General features: G+C 31.2%; 2 protein-coding genes across 20 annotated transcripts in view; one reads left to right on the top strand and one right to left on the bottom strand.

The window, feature by feature from the left end:
* LOC117691427 (acetyl-CoA carboxylase-like) overlaps positions 1-17,832 on the bottom strand; it is a 135,658-nt gene that overhangs the window by 14,172 nt on the left and 103,654 nt on the right. The gene's annotated exons all lie outside the window — the stretch shown is intronic.
* LOC117691429 (uncharacterized) lies at positions 1,897-7,078 on the top strand. 9 transcript variants are annotated; one of them, XM_034477530.2, is made up of 5 exons: positions 2,287-2,390; positions 3,669-3,720; positions 3,934-4,099; positions 4,476-5,230; positions 6,709-7,078. In XM_034477530.2, the coding sequence occupies exons 3-5, from the start codon at positions 3,973-3,975 to the stop codon at positions 6,916-6,918; spliced, it is 1,092 nt and encodes a 363-aa protein (XP_034333421.2). In that variant the 5' UTR covers positions 2,287-2,390; positions 3,669-3,720; positions 3,934-3,972; the 3' UTR covers positions 6,919-7,078. The 9 variants fall into 9 exon arrangements, 1 of the variants encoding a protein (XP_034333421.2); XR_010709419.1 differs by lacking the exon at positions 6,709-7,078 and having other exon boundaries at positions 2,263-2,390; positions 3,949-4,099; positions 4,476-6,627; XR_010709420.1 differs by lacking the exon at positions 6,709-7,078 and having other exon boundaries at positions 2,365-2,458; positions 3,949-4,099; positions 4,476-6,627.

Here is a 17,832-nt window from a genome sequence, read left to right as displayed (position 1 = left end):
TCACGAATCCTCTATCTTTCGATCTACATTTAGTAGACTTAAAATCAATGTATTGTGTTTATTCATACATTCATCTAACATGCTCTCAGAAAAACAGAAGATGTTAGCAGACATAACCGTTAGTAAATTGTACAATGCAGTATATGAGTGATGTTATCTGATTTTAATGACCAACTTGCCAGAATTCTTTTAAATACCGTATAACCGTCTTTTTTGCGGGACACAAATTTGACGTATTTGGGCCTACAAGGTATACCATTATTTTTTGCGAATATAGTTTTGATGAATAATTTGTTCTTCATTAAATAATCTTTAATAGCTAATAAGCAATAATCCTAAGTTACCATTACAATAGGGTAAAATTTGATGTCCGATCCTGGCTTCGCACACATCAATATTTTCAAATGAAAATAACTCAATAGTACCTAATATATGCATGAAAAAAGTATATATACCTATTAACAATCAATTTTAATTTTATTATTAGTAAAGAAACCAATTACCAAACAGTAATCTGCACCTGAGGCGAGAATGGATCATATAAATCCATTTTAAGAAGAGCTTGGACTTTCGGTATGACGTAATTATAATTATCTATATATTTTCTTTATATTTTGCGTTAAACCAAGTTAAAAATGACGCTGGTTTCGAGTGAAATATACACAGATTGTGTAGTCTAAGCTTAAAATCCGGACAAATCTTGTTGATTTCAAAGAGTCTTGGCTGAGCGGCCAGCAATTAAATGCACAGGCCTACGTCACAAAACTGTTTGACACAACTACCCAAAGTCCAAGCTCTTGTTAAAATAGATCTGTCTCTTTTAAATACAAGCAAACGCCCCGATCGCTGGGGTTAACTACACACACTTAAACAGGAAAAAGTGTTATGGTGTTTAAACAATTAAAGTTCTAAATTATATTGATATTTAGTTTTTATTCTTTAACATTATGTTTTATTGATTGCAGATAAATTTACATTTGTATCTGCAATACTGTGTGCAAGTACTAGTTTTCCGTCTTTTAATACTCACATATTTTAAATTGCATTAAAGAAAATACTTAAAAACTACATGTTTTTCAAACAAAATTAACATAAAAGTACTTTAATTTCGTGATTTTAATTTCCGTAAGCTTTTAAAAATCGACAAAATAATTAAATAAAACATATTCAGAACCAGCAATACAGTAGCTCTTTCGACTAAAGCTCAAAAAGCAACTATATGAGCTTTAAATCTTTTGCGTTTTAATTGCGTACCGCGTGAATCAACGTAATAAGCACTAGGATTTATATACTATCTGCCTTTGTAGATAACAGATTTAGAATTCTTTAGCAGTATTTAGTAGTAGTGACCTTTTTTAATTGCACATATGTCAGTGTCGAAATGTTGATGACAAGATAATTGATCAAAAGTTCTAAGATACCCCTCGCCTATATTGTATTTTTGTTTTAAATGTATTTAATGAAATTTTCTAATTAGACAAGGCTATACATATATTTGTTGAAGGTCGTGTAAACCAAATATTTATTAGAGTAAAATAGCTTAGATCTTATTTGCCAACTTCCTTGCCAAAGGTCATGCCAAAGATAAGGATCCAAACATGGTCACCTTGATGTTAGCCAGTCCCATGTTAGTCTCTTGTTACACATGTAAGCCCATGTTATATGAGCTAGGTTAAATAAGGTTTACTATTTATTCTAATGAAATCGTAAACCAAATTTCTTTTCATATAAAAATACGGGACCCTGCCAGTTAAATACATATGGCATCCACATTATGGGGAGAGAATTCCATACTAGGCTAGACAATAACTTTACTTCTTTTTATAAAGAATTTATAAATCTAAGCTTTTGAAAATTGTAAAAAAAAAAAATTAAATTGGACATGTGCACGAGAAAACTATGTGTGTACTTTGTAAAAAAAAATTTGGTGATTCAACAACGAACATAGTTTTCAACATATACCTAACGGGTTTTTATTTCTGGCGGCTGGTAACTGAGAAACACAATACATTTTATCTTACGAACAGAATGCCTTAATATATATATGTTTATAACATAAAAGCACAGTCTTTTTTTTTAAATACTCGCTACACAAAACATCATTTGAGTTTAAATAATAGAACAGGGCAGCTAATTGTTGATCTTCAGATAAATGTGCTGAACAAAAACGGTGCGTATTCAACAAAATATCTTATGTATCTTTTTATGGGAACAATTCTGAAGGAGTTAAGGATATAATCAATACCCATTGACTCCCATCATGGTTTAAATTGTAATCATTGTTTTACCAAACGCTTTGGTGAGCTCTCGGATTAGAGTATATGAAATGCTGACTTTTTATCCCGTTTTTTCTAAAGCTTTAAACGAACGAAGAAGTTGTATAAATCGATGTAAGTACATGTATGTGTTTAATTCGCAAACCTGGACTTTTTATTGGAACAATTATTAATCTTTTGAGGTAGTGTATAGGACAATTGCTGCGAAATTTGAATCACTTTTCTTTTTTTTTTTTGCTGTCAGTTACACTAGATAATTCTTAAGATGAATAGAGAGCTCATTAAAACAGATAGTTATATTTTGTACAAATATGTTTATGTAGCTTTGTTTTCCCTATTCAAACGATGCTATAGCTTTTACCATAATTATTTATAGACGGAAATCTACCTGAAAACGCACTAAATAGGCCTACGATGGCAACTAAAAAGACTATAAATATTTTGCAATGCAAACGCCAAAAAAGTTCGCGAATTGTAGTTGTGTGATAATTGTTTCAAAAATTTGAAATGGAAAAAACAGATGTAAGATTTTCTATAATATCCGTTACAAATATGTTCTACATTATTCACCTTGGTATATGTTGGAAATGAATTATTCATGAAGCATTTTGATGGAAATTTTTCCATTTTATAATTTTTGACAAAAAGGTGTTTACCTTTGTTCTCTTAAAATTGTTTGAAAATAACGAGCCATGTCAGCATATTATATTTTGAACTATTTTAGAAAACAATTGCTATTTATCAATTGAATTATTTGATTTTTGTACTACAGAAAGGTAAGTGATTGAATATGAGTTATTTTTTAAAATATAATTTAACAAATCTAGAGAATCTTTCTTTGAAACCTTAGCTGCCTTATCGTACCCAAAACAGTACGAAACCTTTTTCTTTGTTTTTGACAGTAGTGTTTAAAAACAAAGAATTGATATTAATAGTGATAATCACTTAAAGGTACGAGGAGCAGTGACGCATATCTATGAACCTAAATTAATAAAATCTATTTACTCAGCCATTTTTTTATATGGTTGTTGCCAAAGTTATCCATTTGTGAAATAGAAACACATGAACGAGTAAGACTCTAATAATTTGGCAGTGGCTTTTTTCATTGCCAAAGTGAACGGTGCTCAGTACAATACGTTTTGTTCAATTACGGTATCTAGATGACGAAAAATTAAGAAAGAAAACAGTCTTCAAAGTTGAAAAAAAATTCAATTAGTTTATACTTTTTATTTATCGCTTTGATTAAATTAGTTCTACATTTTGCGTTTTAAACATTTTCAGACAATAATGGGTCATAGATTACACCATTTCTAATTTATGTGTAAATAACAGTAGACCCAGTACAACCATCTGGCATTGTGTATGAAATCAAATTATGCTTTTTATTTTTAGATCATTTCATCAATTTGGTTTAAAAATCTTCTGCATAAAACAGGCATTAGAGGTAAAACTTACATGTGGCAAACATAACATATAGTATATAATACAATTTCTCTGTGGCGTGTTTTAAACATATATATGAACATAATTTTAACGGAAATCGTTTCATATTAAAAAAATAACATTTGGTTTGATTCTCTTTTTTCATATAAAAGTAAGAACAGTTACGTTAATGATACTAGACAAAGCGTTACCTTTACTGAAGTATTTATTACAGACATATATGCCTTAGTAACAGCAAGACAGAGAAACGAGAATGGAGGCAACGGAGGCTGATTGTAAACAAAAACTCTCATGGCGAACATACAAAACCAGCTGCCAAAATGATTTAATCACGGATTGTATTAATTGTTTACCTAATGGTCGTAAAAGGATGAGTATAGGTACGTTTATATTTAATGTCGTTACGAAGGATTTGTGTTTACATGAGAATACCTGTCATGAACGAGTTCCTCATTAGACTTTCGAATATATATTTTAATAGAATTTGATAATTTATTGCCAATTTTCATTAGTGGTATGTCAGTACTTTTGCGTGTCAAATGCTTAAGGTAGAAATGTTTTGTCTTTTTTCAAAAAGAAGAACCTTTCTTAAGTTAAACTGATCCGTGTTTATCTTATTATGATATGTAATAAACCGCTAAATATATCTGCAAGGTTATTCAAGGTAGATAAACAACAATTTAAGGAAGAAGGATTTACATAGATGCAGCTAAATATTAACTGGTTTATATCGTTGAATTAAAAATATTTTTGCAGATACTGGTTTCGACGAGAAGATTGAAAAGGACATTAAGAAATTAGAGAATGTACTAAAATTTGGAAACGAGAATGCAATCGTTGAGCATCTGAATGAACTTATATCGATGATTCATTTGGGTGAAATAGATCAACTAAATGGAAGGCTCAAAGCGAAAAACAAAGGAGAAACATTGTTACACATAGCGTTAAAATTCAAAAATACCCACGAATTTATCAAAGAATACTTAAGTAAGCATCCTAAAGGTGTAAAGGAAAAGAGAGGAAAAGAAAAAAAATACAAAGGTCAAACACCTTTACATGTAGCAATAGTAAAAGGAAACATCAAGGCTGTCGAAATAATTCTTAAAACCGCAAATGAACATAAATTATCCAAAAAGCTGTTAAAAACATGTGCAGTGGGTAAAAAGTTCAAAAATACAGTTTTAATTGGACAGCTGCCATTTAGTGTTGCTGCCCTAGCATGCAAACACAAAGACTTTCAAATCATTAAATATCTTCTAACAGAGGTTGATGTATGGAAAAGAAACAGAGACGGTGACACTGTTTTTCACTCTTTGATCAAATATGCCGACATTTATCCGGAGAAAATGCAACACATCAGACCAACTTTTGAATATATTTGGTCGGAAGTCTTTCAAGATTACATCTGTGAATCTCAACGTGCATTCAAAAATCCAGTAGATAGTTATTTTTGGAAGAAAATGGAAAACAGTTCTGGATTGACTCCTCTACATTTATCTGCCAAACTTGGCGTTAGTGAGCTTTTTGATTTTATTATTAACACTCAAAATATTTATCGCTTTCCAAATATCAAAGATGGTCTGTTTGACATTCGAAAATACGATGTAACTGAATTTGACCGATTGATAAGCTATACAAGAATAAGTATGTGCCCTGCACAGAAAGAAGAGAATTCTGAAGACAAGCAAAATCACCCTTTAGACGCAGACAATGGCTCTTCAAACAATTCTATATGCTCAAGTAGTTTTAAAAAAGCGAAAAAACAAACAAATGACCACGAACAGAAAATAACAATATTAGAGAGTCTCTTTGACTCAAAATGTTCTCATAAAGAAGCATTTCAGATCCTTAATCATCAGCTAGTACAATTTATCTTGCATAGGAAATGGCTGGCTTACAGAGCAATTCTTCTAGTTTGGATGCTAGCACATTTCATATTTATACTTTTATTTACTATATCGACGATGGAAAAAACCAGGCTATTTTTTGTTCACAAAACACTTCATCACATTGTGAAGTAGGCGAGTCATCAAAGGCATTGGTTTCGATAAATTTTGCGGTTGGAATTACATACTTTATATTCGCTGTTTTGTGCATATTGAGGTTAGTTAGACGATGTACAGCTGAGAAAGGATTTAATATTGGATTAATGTGGCATAATCTTGACTATATTATTTGTTTGCTGTTCATTGCAATCGGAGTACTCATGGAATCCATTCTTATATATCTTGAAATACATTGGGACTATCATTTAGTTCTGGCACTGATAGGTGGTTGGTATTTCTTGCTTTATTTTACTCCTTTTAACAAAAGTCTCGTTTCATTTACATACATGATTAAATCCGGATTTTTTGAAGATTTTCTTCCCTTTGCGTTAGTTTTTCTTTTTCTATTGACTTCATTTACAGCAATTATGGATATGCTTTACCGTGGCACGGGTGTGGAAGAGTTTAATACTTTCGGAAACTCGTTTCTTACAATGTTTAACCTTGGAGTAGGTCTGAATGATATAAGTATTTTAAACAAGTCTAGAATTCCTTGGCTTGCATATACATTGTTTGTTATATATGTAATTCTTTCTTTCATTCATTTATTCAATGCTTTAGTTGCAGTTATGTCCCAAACATTTTCTGGTGTACACCAAGATAGAAACGCTTATCAGAAATATAACAAACTAAGAATGATAGAATTGTTCGAAGATATATTTTAAGTTAAAATAGGAACAGAAAAACTTCTTTTTCTGAATTGGGCAAAACACTGGATACAAGAAGATAAGCGGGAAGGAGAAGAAAACAGTATCACAAATAACGACAATGAAAAGACGAAAAACGATGACGATAAGGAAGACAGTAAAAAGAAAAAAGAACACATTTCTAAACGAGGCAATAAAATAACTCAAAAATCTAGCGGAGAAGAAGACGAAAGAAATGATAACGATAGTAACGATTCAAACGAACAAAACAATGGGCGATTCTATTCTATATTGCAGTTGTTAGATGACCTAGATGACTATAGAGATGACATTGAAGAGAAAAAGTCCAACTACGGTGTGAGTTATCTAACAGAATATTTGCGAAGTCGAATAAGAAAGAAGAAAAATACAGCTGGTTTAAAGAAGTACAACAAAACCAATCCCGAGAAGGACGTAACATTTATTCAGCTTCAGAGCAAATCATCCCAGTATCCTGAAAGCCATTGACTGTATTAGTAAACGTCTTATCTGCTGTAAATTACATGTAATTATAAACCATTCTGTTTGCTGGACATTTGTTTTAAAATTATGCATGAAAGTCAACGCAGTTGATTTATTGATAAATACATTCATTTTTAAAACTATTTTAATTTTTCTTATGTGAAATGCTTGAAAATGTTTTGAATAAAAAGCTTATAAGAAATTGGCTTAAATTTGTTGACTCGTTGAATTCTTGTTAAACGGGTTTTTAACTATTCAGTCGGAATAGAAAAATATTAAAAAGAATACATGTGACAATCCAAAACACCAACATATGTTGTAGTGTTACACAATTACAAGTTCAAGTAAATAAAGTTGCTTGCAGTAGCTCATAAGCCAAGTTTCAAATAAGTTTCATTGACCGTTCAATGACTTCTATTTTAAATCCGTTTTGTCACGTAGCAACGATAGAAAATGGGTTATATCTCTTGGTTTGAACATATGTTGCTGTTTATAACAAATTGATAATTAAGAAACAATCTAAAACAATTAAAATGTTCATCTTGAAAATGATTAATAGTTTTTGGGTTTTTTCATAGTGCCTTTTTATCCATAGGGAATTTCATAATATTTTTTATAGACTATATATACTAGACAAGTCTCCAAAGAAGTGAAATTAAAAAATAACCAAAAACATGTCAAAAATATAGATGCGTTTAAACTAGTTCACATCAATCAACTTTAACACAAATACTTATTTTTATATCATATTTTCTAATAAATCGCTTTACTATTTTCAATTTAATTCAATTTTCAACTACTCTGCTAAAATATATAATATCGCTTGGATTGTAATCAAACTTTCAAACTCAAGCTAACGGCTGTCTTTGTACAGTCACTTTTGTCTGAATACTGAAAAATAAATTTATTTTAATTTTATAACGTTAAATCTTTATCTTAAATTACAAAAGGTAACAGGAAGCGCATAAAATGACCATTGTTTACCGATCCACCAAACACCAATTCTTTAATTAGCGTGGAGGAGCACACCTTGTGTACGATGATTGTCTGGTTGTTTACCGCGTGATATGTATTTTTTTCATTTTGAATATGTTTCACGTTTGAGGAGTGGGAAATAGTAGTATTTTACGATTTCAGTTAAATTAGACTTCTCTACAGTACATGTCATTTACGTGAATACATACTTTAGTAATGACTCGATATTGCATTGATAGCTATCACATTGATAACAGTATAGATTGGTTCCGTAGGTAATGTTCCATCAACAAAGAAGCGATCAAGGATATATGTAACTGTTTAACACTGGCTTATGAATATATTTACATCCACCAGGTATGATTTCCTTTATTTCTTACTTAAAATGATTATATTTACATCTACCAAGTATCGTTTCCTCTATTTCTTATATATATAAACTCACAGTTAATTCGTAGCTCTATAGAAACAGGCAGACTTAAATTTACACACCCCGTTTATCGATTGGTCGAAATCTACAACGGCTGAAACGGAAAAGAAATTGACAGAACTGAAATTGACACGCCCTGATAATCGATTGCTCGAAGCCAACGGCGACCTAAGAAAAATCGGACAGCACAAAATAATCATGATGATGTCAGACTCAAAGTCTCACAGGAGACGATTTGGCTGTTTCTTTTAGCTAACGTACTCATGTACATTAACAATAATTTAGTGAATTTTACTAACTTTTAATAATCAATTTATTAATTAGTTAAAAGAAAGATGCTAATATAAAAAATAAAATGCTTTCTTTAATGATTCACATGATGTATTTTTTTCTGCAATGTTGCTACCTTTATATCCCGAATGAATTCCCAAAGAAAGGATTTTATTGTATAAGTAAATACATAGCTCAGCAGAAACTGACAAGACTGAAACATACAAGCCCATTTCATCGAAGTGTTGAAACCTTCAGCAACCTAAGAAAAACCACGGACAGCGCGTAATAAATTTAATTTATTTTTAGCTGCAAATTAAAACCTTACAACCTAGAGGTGGCGTTTCATCGGGGAAATCTTAATATTTTCATACTGTTGAATGAACATCGCATGAACCAATTGGTTTTCTTTTTAAAAATCTGTGCTTGACCTCTTAATTCTTTAACCTAGTTTGTCATAACTTTTAATAAATATTGGTTAATAATGTACCTCACTAAATGTATTTATGATGAATTTTATACTTATTTAGAACAAGTGTTGCATTTAATTGGAAACTGCTTTTTTTCTGTGGGATTTGATCTCTAGCTGAAGTGTTTTCTGCGAATACCTTAGGTGTTTGGTAATGGAAACAATTTTAGCAATACAGATAATTTATTGATTATCGAATCTCATCATTTATGTTAATAACTTTTAACTGATAATGTTAATACATTCTATAAATGATGCACCAATGATTAACAACTTGGCATTTATTAATAACATGAAATCATGCGTACATTTTGATTCGTGCTTGTTCTTTCTCAAATCTGCAATTATCAGATTTATCGTTTGAAGTGATTATACCTTTATCATGAAATCGTGTATCTTTTCCTAATGTATCAATCCTATCGTATCGTGCGTGTATACTGTTCTATCGTGCGTTAATTCTACCGTGCGCGAATACTCTCCTATTAGTTATTTTGTAAAAAATAACGTTGCAGGTACTGTAATTAGTTATGGAGTGTATAGAGTCTAGAAAAAAAAATTCGGATACTATTCAATTGGTATTATCGGTATATGTGATATATTAGACGTAAAGTTGTGGTTAAAGCTATTTGAGCTGATGCTAGTAAACGGAGGGTTTCAGGTTCGATACTCGTCGTGGGTATTTAATTTTTTTTTTTCAGAGCAAAAATCGTTTTGATACTTTTTTTGCCTTAGAATAGAGAGGTTTAGCAGACTTACGTGTAGGTGTACTTGCACGTGTAGGTTACAAGTTAGACCTACGCCTATCAGCTCTCATTACTTTTCTTGTTTAGCAGTTGTAAAGTGTACCTGTACGTGTAAATGTTTTAATATAATTATAGATATCCTCTCCTACTAAGTTGAAGATTTTGGTCACAGTCGAAAATTGAGAATTCTGCATCTGTTAATCTTATACATCATTGTTTATATAAATTATGTATATTTTAATTTAACACAGATTAATAAAATAACAGAGCCATTGCATGTTATGGAGAAAGAGATACGTGTATTAAAACTCCAATGACATATTCAATTTTATTGAAAATATTTGAGTGTAGATATCAGTAATCCCACTTAATATTCAGGCTTAAGAACAGTTAACGTATATGTTAAAATAAATAGCCAAAAGGGAAACAGAAGCTACAAGTTCGACCTTAGGGGTACTTTGCAATTTACAAGTATGTTCTTTCGGGTACATACGTGTAGAAATTAGCCATTAGACAAACTGATGACGTAATGCACATAATTTCCTTTCCACACGTATACGTACGCGTACACGTTGGCTTGCTAAACCTCTCTAACCATGGAAACTTTCGTCATAATATATTATTTACTGAACTACCTTACATGTTTATGCAGAAGAAATATCTCTTGTTAAAATCGCTGTGTAGTGTGTCTAGACCTTTGAACATGCATGGTCCAATTTTTCGGTTATTACAGTAACAAATGATTGTCAATAAATTACTGTCAATAAATTCAATTCTGAGAGAGTTATAGACCTTCGCATATTTACACCAATAGAATCGGTCTCCTTTCAAATTTGAAATATTCTAAGTAAATAAAATTATCTTTTATTAATATAGAAATAAACAAACCAGTCTGCATCATGTTAATGTTTAAAAAAAGAACTCGTCTGCCCCCCCCCCCCCCCCCCCGAATGATTTGGTTTATTTAACCCGCAGTTTATGCCTTGATTGTTAACATAGCAAACTTCAGAAACACCAACGAACAAAATGTACACAGGTTTATTTTTGATTTGCCAAAACATTATGACATTTATTTATAGCGATGCCATAGTCGTAATACAATCATAGTTGCCTAGACGTCAGGGGCGAATCTTAATATAAGGCGAAATAATGCAATAACCTTTTGTGACGTTTACTTTCAAAAGATTTTTTTTACATTATTTTTTTTTCACGGAAATATGGCTTAATTAACAGGGGAAACTAATGCGATGATTTTTATTATAACTATGCTTGACATAATCATCGTTTAAAAGGGGTCAAGAAATTTAACGTAAAATTATACCGAGCAGCTTAAATCATATTTGTCCACTGATCACAATTGATTAAATTGTCATTACGTTAATAAATTTTGTTTGTAAAGTAAGCACTATATTAAAACAAAAAGTCTTTTAAATGGCATAAAGGTGGCTAAAATAAGTTTGGGCGCTAAGGACCAATACGTTGTCCTTAAAAGTGTGTTGACGAGGGCTTTACAATAGTGTTTAAGCTGCCTTAGAGAACCGTTATGCAATTTTTACGCTTTCTTTAAGCCCGTTTTAAACCCGCTTTAAACCACCTTGAAGCAGTTTATATAGCTTAAAGAGTGGCTAAAAGGTCGTCTTTAAGCTATCTTTAAGGTGGATGTCTACACCAAATGAGTGTAGGAGATTTTCGTTGCATGCATTTGCTACTAATACTAGGCACAGTATTCAAATAATATATGACCTCATTATACAATTTTCTAGAAAAATTTTAAAGTATCAGTCTGGTTCCAGATAACCCCATTTTTCTTATGAAAGTTAAATGTTATTAAGTTTTGGAAATGATAGATAAAATAATCATGAATGAAGTCTGTATGATTTTTTATTGGAATCTAGATAAAAATGAAACTAAAATATGAAAAATTCTTTTGAAGCAAACTGCTGGGCAAAATCACACAAAAATCTGGAAATATAAACAATATTTGTTGGTTAATGGGAAGAAGAAAAGAAATTGAATGAAATTGAACAATTAAAGGGAACTCTGAATTATTGCAAAAATCTTGGTACGAAAGATCATGTTTAAGAGTTGTCTTTCTTTATCTTACATGGTCTCAAATATCGTGGGACCAATTTTGTAATTTATAAAAATCACGAAGAAAAATTAAAAATAGGAACAAGTCTATCCAAAATATGTAGACATAAGATTACTAATGCTCATAATAATGTGTGAAACTGAAAAATTATATTTGGGGAGGGGGATGATTTTTATAGGTTGTGTTTTTTGTTTGTTTTCTCTTTCTTTCTTTCTGGTTTTTTTTTGCTAATTTGTAGGAATGTAATTTCATGGATGACCTAGTTTTCAGTTCCAGCACGAAGGACACATCTTTTTAGAATTGTTGTCATCGAGGATGTTTATTCGTGGCGGAAGTCTACCCATAAAAACCCTTAAAACTGAGCCAACACAAATTCTAAAGTTTTCAAATGGATTTTTTTTTATAAATGAGTTTAAAAAAAGCTTCAACAATTTTTCTTTATCATACGATCAACAGTGATGGATTTCATTTTAATGAAAATTGTCTTAGACAAGCATATGCAATATTAATAATGGATTAATAAAAACGATGCTTCAAAATGTGCTGGTGAATATGGCAAGAGTTGTGGTTCTCGATGACTACAATCCGACTCTGCATCACGTGTCCATCTTGGCTAAGATTCGTGTAACCTCTGACCTTTGCCTCGGGGTAATTGTGTTGTGTAACGTAGACGATAGAGTCCATAGCAACCTTAGGATTATCTTGTATCATGCTGTCGAAAGCAAGATTTTAACTCAGTGAATTACTTTGTATTCGAACTATCCTCTTTTTTTTCTTCCAAAGATTCATTGTGACACTGAATTATATATTTTTTATCTTCATACCAAAAAGAAGGGTTTAGAAATATGTATGATAACATGATATCCACGCAAACATTCTGAGAAACACAGTACACAATTCAAATCTTATAAACTTTATAACTGTCGCGGTTGTCATATAAAGGTTTTATATTTTGCGTATTTATATTTGGCGCGCATTGCCAATCGAGCGTGTATGAGAAGTGAATGAGTGAACGTATGAATGAGTTTTGGTTAATCACGTGAGGATTTTGTTTACGAGTGTATGTTGACCACGTGTTTATTCTTTACTACTATATTACAGCTGACCAATAGAAATTTACGACTGAATTCATTAATATGCATGACTTTACTAACCCACTATAAATAGCGTAAATCCCGCAAATTCCCCAACCCCACGGCTTTTATCTTCATGGTAGAAACAGTGAAGTGTGCAAGATATTTTATATAGTTTGTAAACTCTTACTTCTGGACACCTGATAAGCTTCCATTTACCTTGTAATTGAAATATATTAATTGTAAATTACTTTTAATTCATTTTATTCAAATATTCTAAAATACAGTGCGATGTTGCGTTTAACTGAATGTGAGTGTGTGTATGTTTGTACTAATAGGTTTTATTTAATAATATACAATCCTCGAAATAAAGAACCAGTGAATAGCTGAAATCAGTACCAGATTTATTTATTCATACAAGACCCTGCGATATTTATTCATATTATTTATTATTTATATAATGAATGCAAAACATTTAATTTTTTAGGCTATATCTAAATATTTTACACTACACATGTTAAATTGGCAGACAACATGAATATGTCTAAAATATAAGAGAATATGTTTTTGGGGTAAAAGTGTCTGACCTTCTGTCTTGCTGTAGGACGTTCTCTCTCTGTAGACACCGGATGTTGTCTGACACAGCATTGTCCATACTGTCCTCTCGGATCTGTTTCGTCAACCATTGAACCATGACTATTTTATCCTCCCACATGTAGGCCTCAAATACAAAACTGAAAAATTAATGTTTTAACAAAAACGTAGACAAAAAAAGAAAGGATTATATTCAATGTAAAGGAAAGTTAGATCAGTTGAAAATGCGCATCTTGATGACCAATACCAATTTAAGTTAAATGTAGATTCATCTAGTTTATTTTTTTTAATCTTAAAGCAATTGGTCATCAAAGTATTTTCAAGATAAAAAGAAATAAAATAAAAATCAAAGGCTTTTTTTTCAACTTCAATTTGTCAAATACGAGTATAAGATATCACATATCTTCCTCAAATATTTAAGAAGTTTATCTTTTCTTATTTTATACATGCACATTTAATTTATACAATGGACACAATGGGTGAAAAGTACTGTTAACCAACTTTTTTTCAAGTGCTTTAAATGTTCACGAGGTTTACAATGAGCCTCGTCGTCGCAAATAATTCTCACCGCCAATGAGCTTTGTTATACGGGATATATGTAATTAACGACACGGATGAAGATTGAACGTGGAATTTAGTAACTGCAAACCAGATATCTCTAACAGTTTGCAAAATAAATTTGCGGCGAATAAAAAGTTGGTTTACAGTATATTAACTAATAAAAACAAAAATGTTTAGAATGTGTTGTGAAGAATTATTTTACATAAGCAGTGCCTCTGTCGCCCACAAACCAGCGGTGTAATATGGAGTTGAGCTCCCCATCCCCCACATTGTGGGTGACCGACTTCATCTTCCTCTTTAAGCTGCCTCTCCAGAAGTATTTGCTTCAGATGCCGGTAAATAAAAAATATTTCGGCTACTATGTCATATCAGAATGTCCTTAATGTTTTTTTAAAAAAGAGATAAATGAGCTCATATTACATGTACAATTCATGACTTTAATGGACTAACAACTTTTTTATAATTGTGTGACCATCAGGGATGGGGTCAATTACAATGGAAAGTAATTAATTAAATTACAATTACTTGCTTAAATTCTTCAATTAAATTACCATTACCATTACAAGAGTTTTCAAATGTAATTAATTAAATTACAATTACTTTGCAGATGTAATTAATTAAATTACAAATTACATTTTCATCAACATTTACTAAAACCATGATTTATATACAACACATAAACATTTATAAAATGAATAAAATTTACTCATAATCAAAATAATTTCACTGTTTGAGAATTTGCTAACTATTCTGATAATTAGTTACAATTTTTGGAGAGAAAAAATATATATCTGGTTTTTATTGTTAATTTTAAAACGCAGGTACTGGTAGTCACACTGTGGCGGTGTCCCATACACCCTGATATTCAATAAACATTTAAGTCATATCCCTTAACCTACACCTACCATGTCAACTAAAGTATTTCTTGCATGCAAAACTAATATATAAAAACTTTCTCCTTTGCATTTTTATACACTATTTTTTTTCTTTTGTAAATACAATGCCAAAGTATAGGTTAATCTCGGGTAGAGGGCAGACTATAATTGTTATCAAAATACAATTAACACCTGTTGTTCTCTACCTAATTATCAAAATGTTAGCAATAAGGGAACACACCCTGTGGACATGTAAGGCATCAAAAACTTAAACACATTTGAAGCCATACATTTAGCTCTGTGTATTTTAGACTATTAATTACAAAGCATGACTTGATAGTTTTTATAATTTCGATAACACTGATTTTGTTTGTAAATTAAACAGTGATGTTTTAAACTAACTCAATGATAATTGACACACTAATTATTCTAAAAAGAAGGGAAATAAGTATTTTTTAAGAAAAAAAGAGATCAAACAAATCATAAAATACATGTACTTAATTAAAGTTGGGAAACTTATCATTAGATATTGAATCATTGAAAAAATCCATTTTGAAAAATATTTAGTATGATATATATATAATAATAGTTCAATGCTTTTTAACTACTCTTCGAACTTGACCTAATGTACCATTGTGTGGGGAAAAATTGGAAGTGGACAGCTTAATATTTATATGTCCATCAGTGTGTAATTGAAAGTAATTGAAAAGTAATTGGAATTACATGCCTTTTTTGAAAGTAATTAATTAAATTACCATTACATGTAATTGAAAATGTGGCCAATTACACATTACTTCCAATTACATCAAAATTTGTAATTAATTACACTCAATTACCATTACAAATTACCATTACCCCATCCCTGGTGACCATACACTTTAAACATATCTGTGTTCGAATTGTTTAAACGAATGAGCCACAAACGAAAAGTGTTAATGTTATTTTTTCCATTAAAGTTAAAGCAATGCAATCCCTGTTCCACATGAAGTGAGACTTACGGTAATACATGTAACACCCATCTCTAGCATTCGGCCTGTGGTGTCATGGAGATCTGCAAACTGGATACCCACCTAAAGGTACATGGGAAGTAACTTCTCTTGGCGGATGGTAATCTCTTCTTGAATTCAGATTTTTTGTCTGGATTCAGCTGGGAACTGGTCAGTCATCCACTATCTGGATACAGATACACTGCATGGTCTTCTCCAGATCTTTCCGCCTGAACTTTATTTCCACTGTTCCCTCTGGTTCCAAGACTCCTCCTCTAATTAAAAGATTTATAAAGTTATAAACGATAAAAGTTACGCGTGGTTGAATGTTGTTGTTTATATTTATATTCAATCCCCAATTGGTTATGTAAGTTACTCAGTCATATCGAAAGTTTCCTTCGATTCTTGCTTAAAGTAGTAGAAGTTATTCGAGATTTCGCTGCATATCGTGCAACAGACCCCTTTTAATTCACCCGGTTTGTTGTACTGGAGGTATTGATGGTAATACTTTTAAATTTTAGAATATTAAATTTTGGAAAACAAAGGGTTGATTGTACATGTATACGAAATGATAAAGACTGTTGCACTCGCTTTGGCGAGCTGTTCCTTTATATTGGTGTTTTAAGTTTTAGTTTATATATATATATATTTTGTACGTGTCAATGGGTGAATTAGAATAAAGCAATGAAAAGTCATAATCTTTACCTCATGACAGGAATTTAAAAGTTAGCAAATCATGGTGCATATGTAATTCGTTAATACTATTTCCAAATACTGTATATTTGTTAATTTTCATGACGGACATTTTTTCTGGAATTACGCACGATCACATGCAATTTGTAAAAAATACGTTGTGCTGAAATTATATTCTGTATTGTTTTCTTTTAGAATTAATCGTAAAAATGACTGACACAAATAAAAATATTACATATTAAGCCCATATTTACAAATTTGTGCAAAAATGTGTTTCAACCGTCATGGAAATAATAATCAGTAATAGTCATTCTTTCATAATAAAATTGAAGATTTTCCTCAAATTTGAATGCTATTTTGAGCACTTATATACCAAAATTACTCAAATTATTTTCTCATAGCAAAGAATTTTTCATGCATTCGAATGTTGACACAAATCTTCATTAACTGCTGGGGTTTTTATGGCGCACATTTCGATGTGGATGGGGCTAATTGTGGGATCTGCAACAGCTCAGGCCCCGCCACTCAGTCAGCGTAGGCATGAATGTAGATCATAATTGGTTAAACATACTACGTGAGGGCGTCTTGCATATAGGAGCCACATTTTAACATCTGGTCATGAATATCTAGAAAGTAAATATATATTAATTTAATAATTCATTCACAATCAACAATCCACTAGCAAATCAAATTCTTCAATCAAATCCTCCATGTTTACTATGTTATACATAGATACAAAACATGTACTACATGTATTCTTAGTGATGCATCTAGTATACTTTTAGATACATTAAAATGCAAATATTAAAAATAAATATTTACATTCCAAATATTTTTTGCATGTAAAGTGTGTGAAAAGGTACTGCAGTTATAAGACCATAACACACACAAGGTACTCAAAGGTTAAAATGACGAGTTTTATTATGACGTCACAAACGTTGAACGCTGTAAAATGCAACGTCACAAGCGAGAATCAAAGTTCACGCTTGTGGCTGTTACAGTGGCTCTTACATTAATTTGAACTTACCCTTAGGATAAAACAGAAATTTTTACCTATAAATAACATTTGCAGACAAGGCAAGAAGTTAAAAAAATGTAAATATAAGCACTAGCGCGCGTTACTCAATTTGTATGCACACACCGCTGCAGTTATGAGACT

The sequence above is a fragment of the Magallana gigas genome, chromosome 9 (genome assembly GCF_963853765.1).
Source record: "Magallana gigas chromosome 9, xbMagGiga1.1, whole genome shotgun sequence".
Classification (NCBI taxonomy): domain Eukaryota; kingdom Metazoa; phylum Mollusca; class Bivalvia; order Ostreida; family Ostreidae; genus Magallana; species Magallana gigas.
The sequence above is the reverse complement of the archived record's forward strand: the minus strand, read 5'-3'. Positions and strand labels throughout refer to the sequence as shown.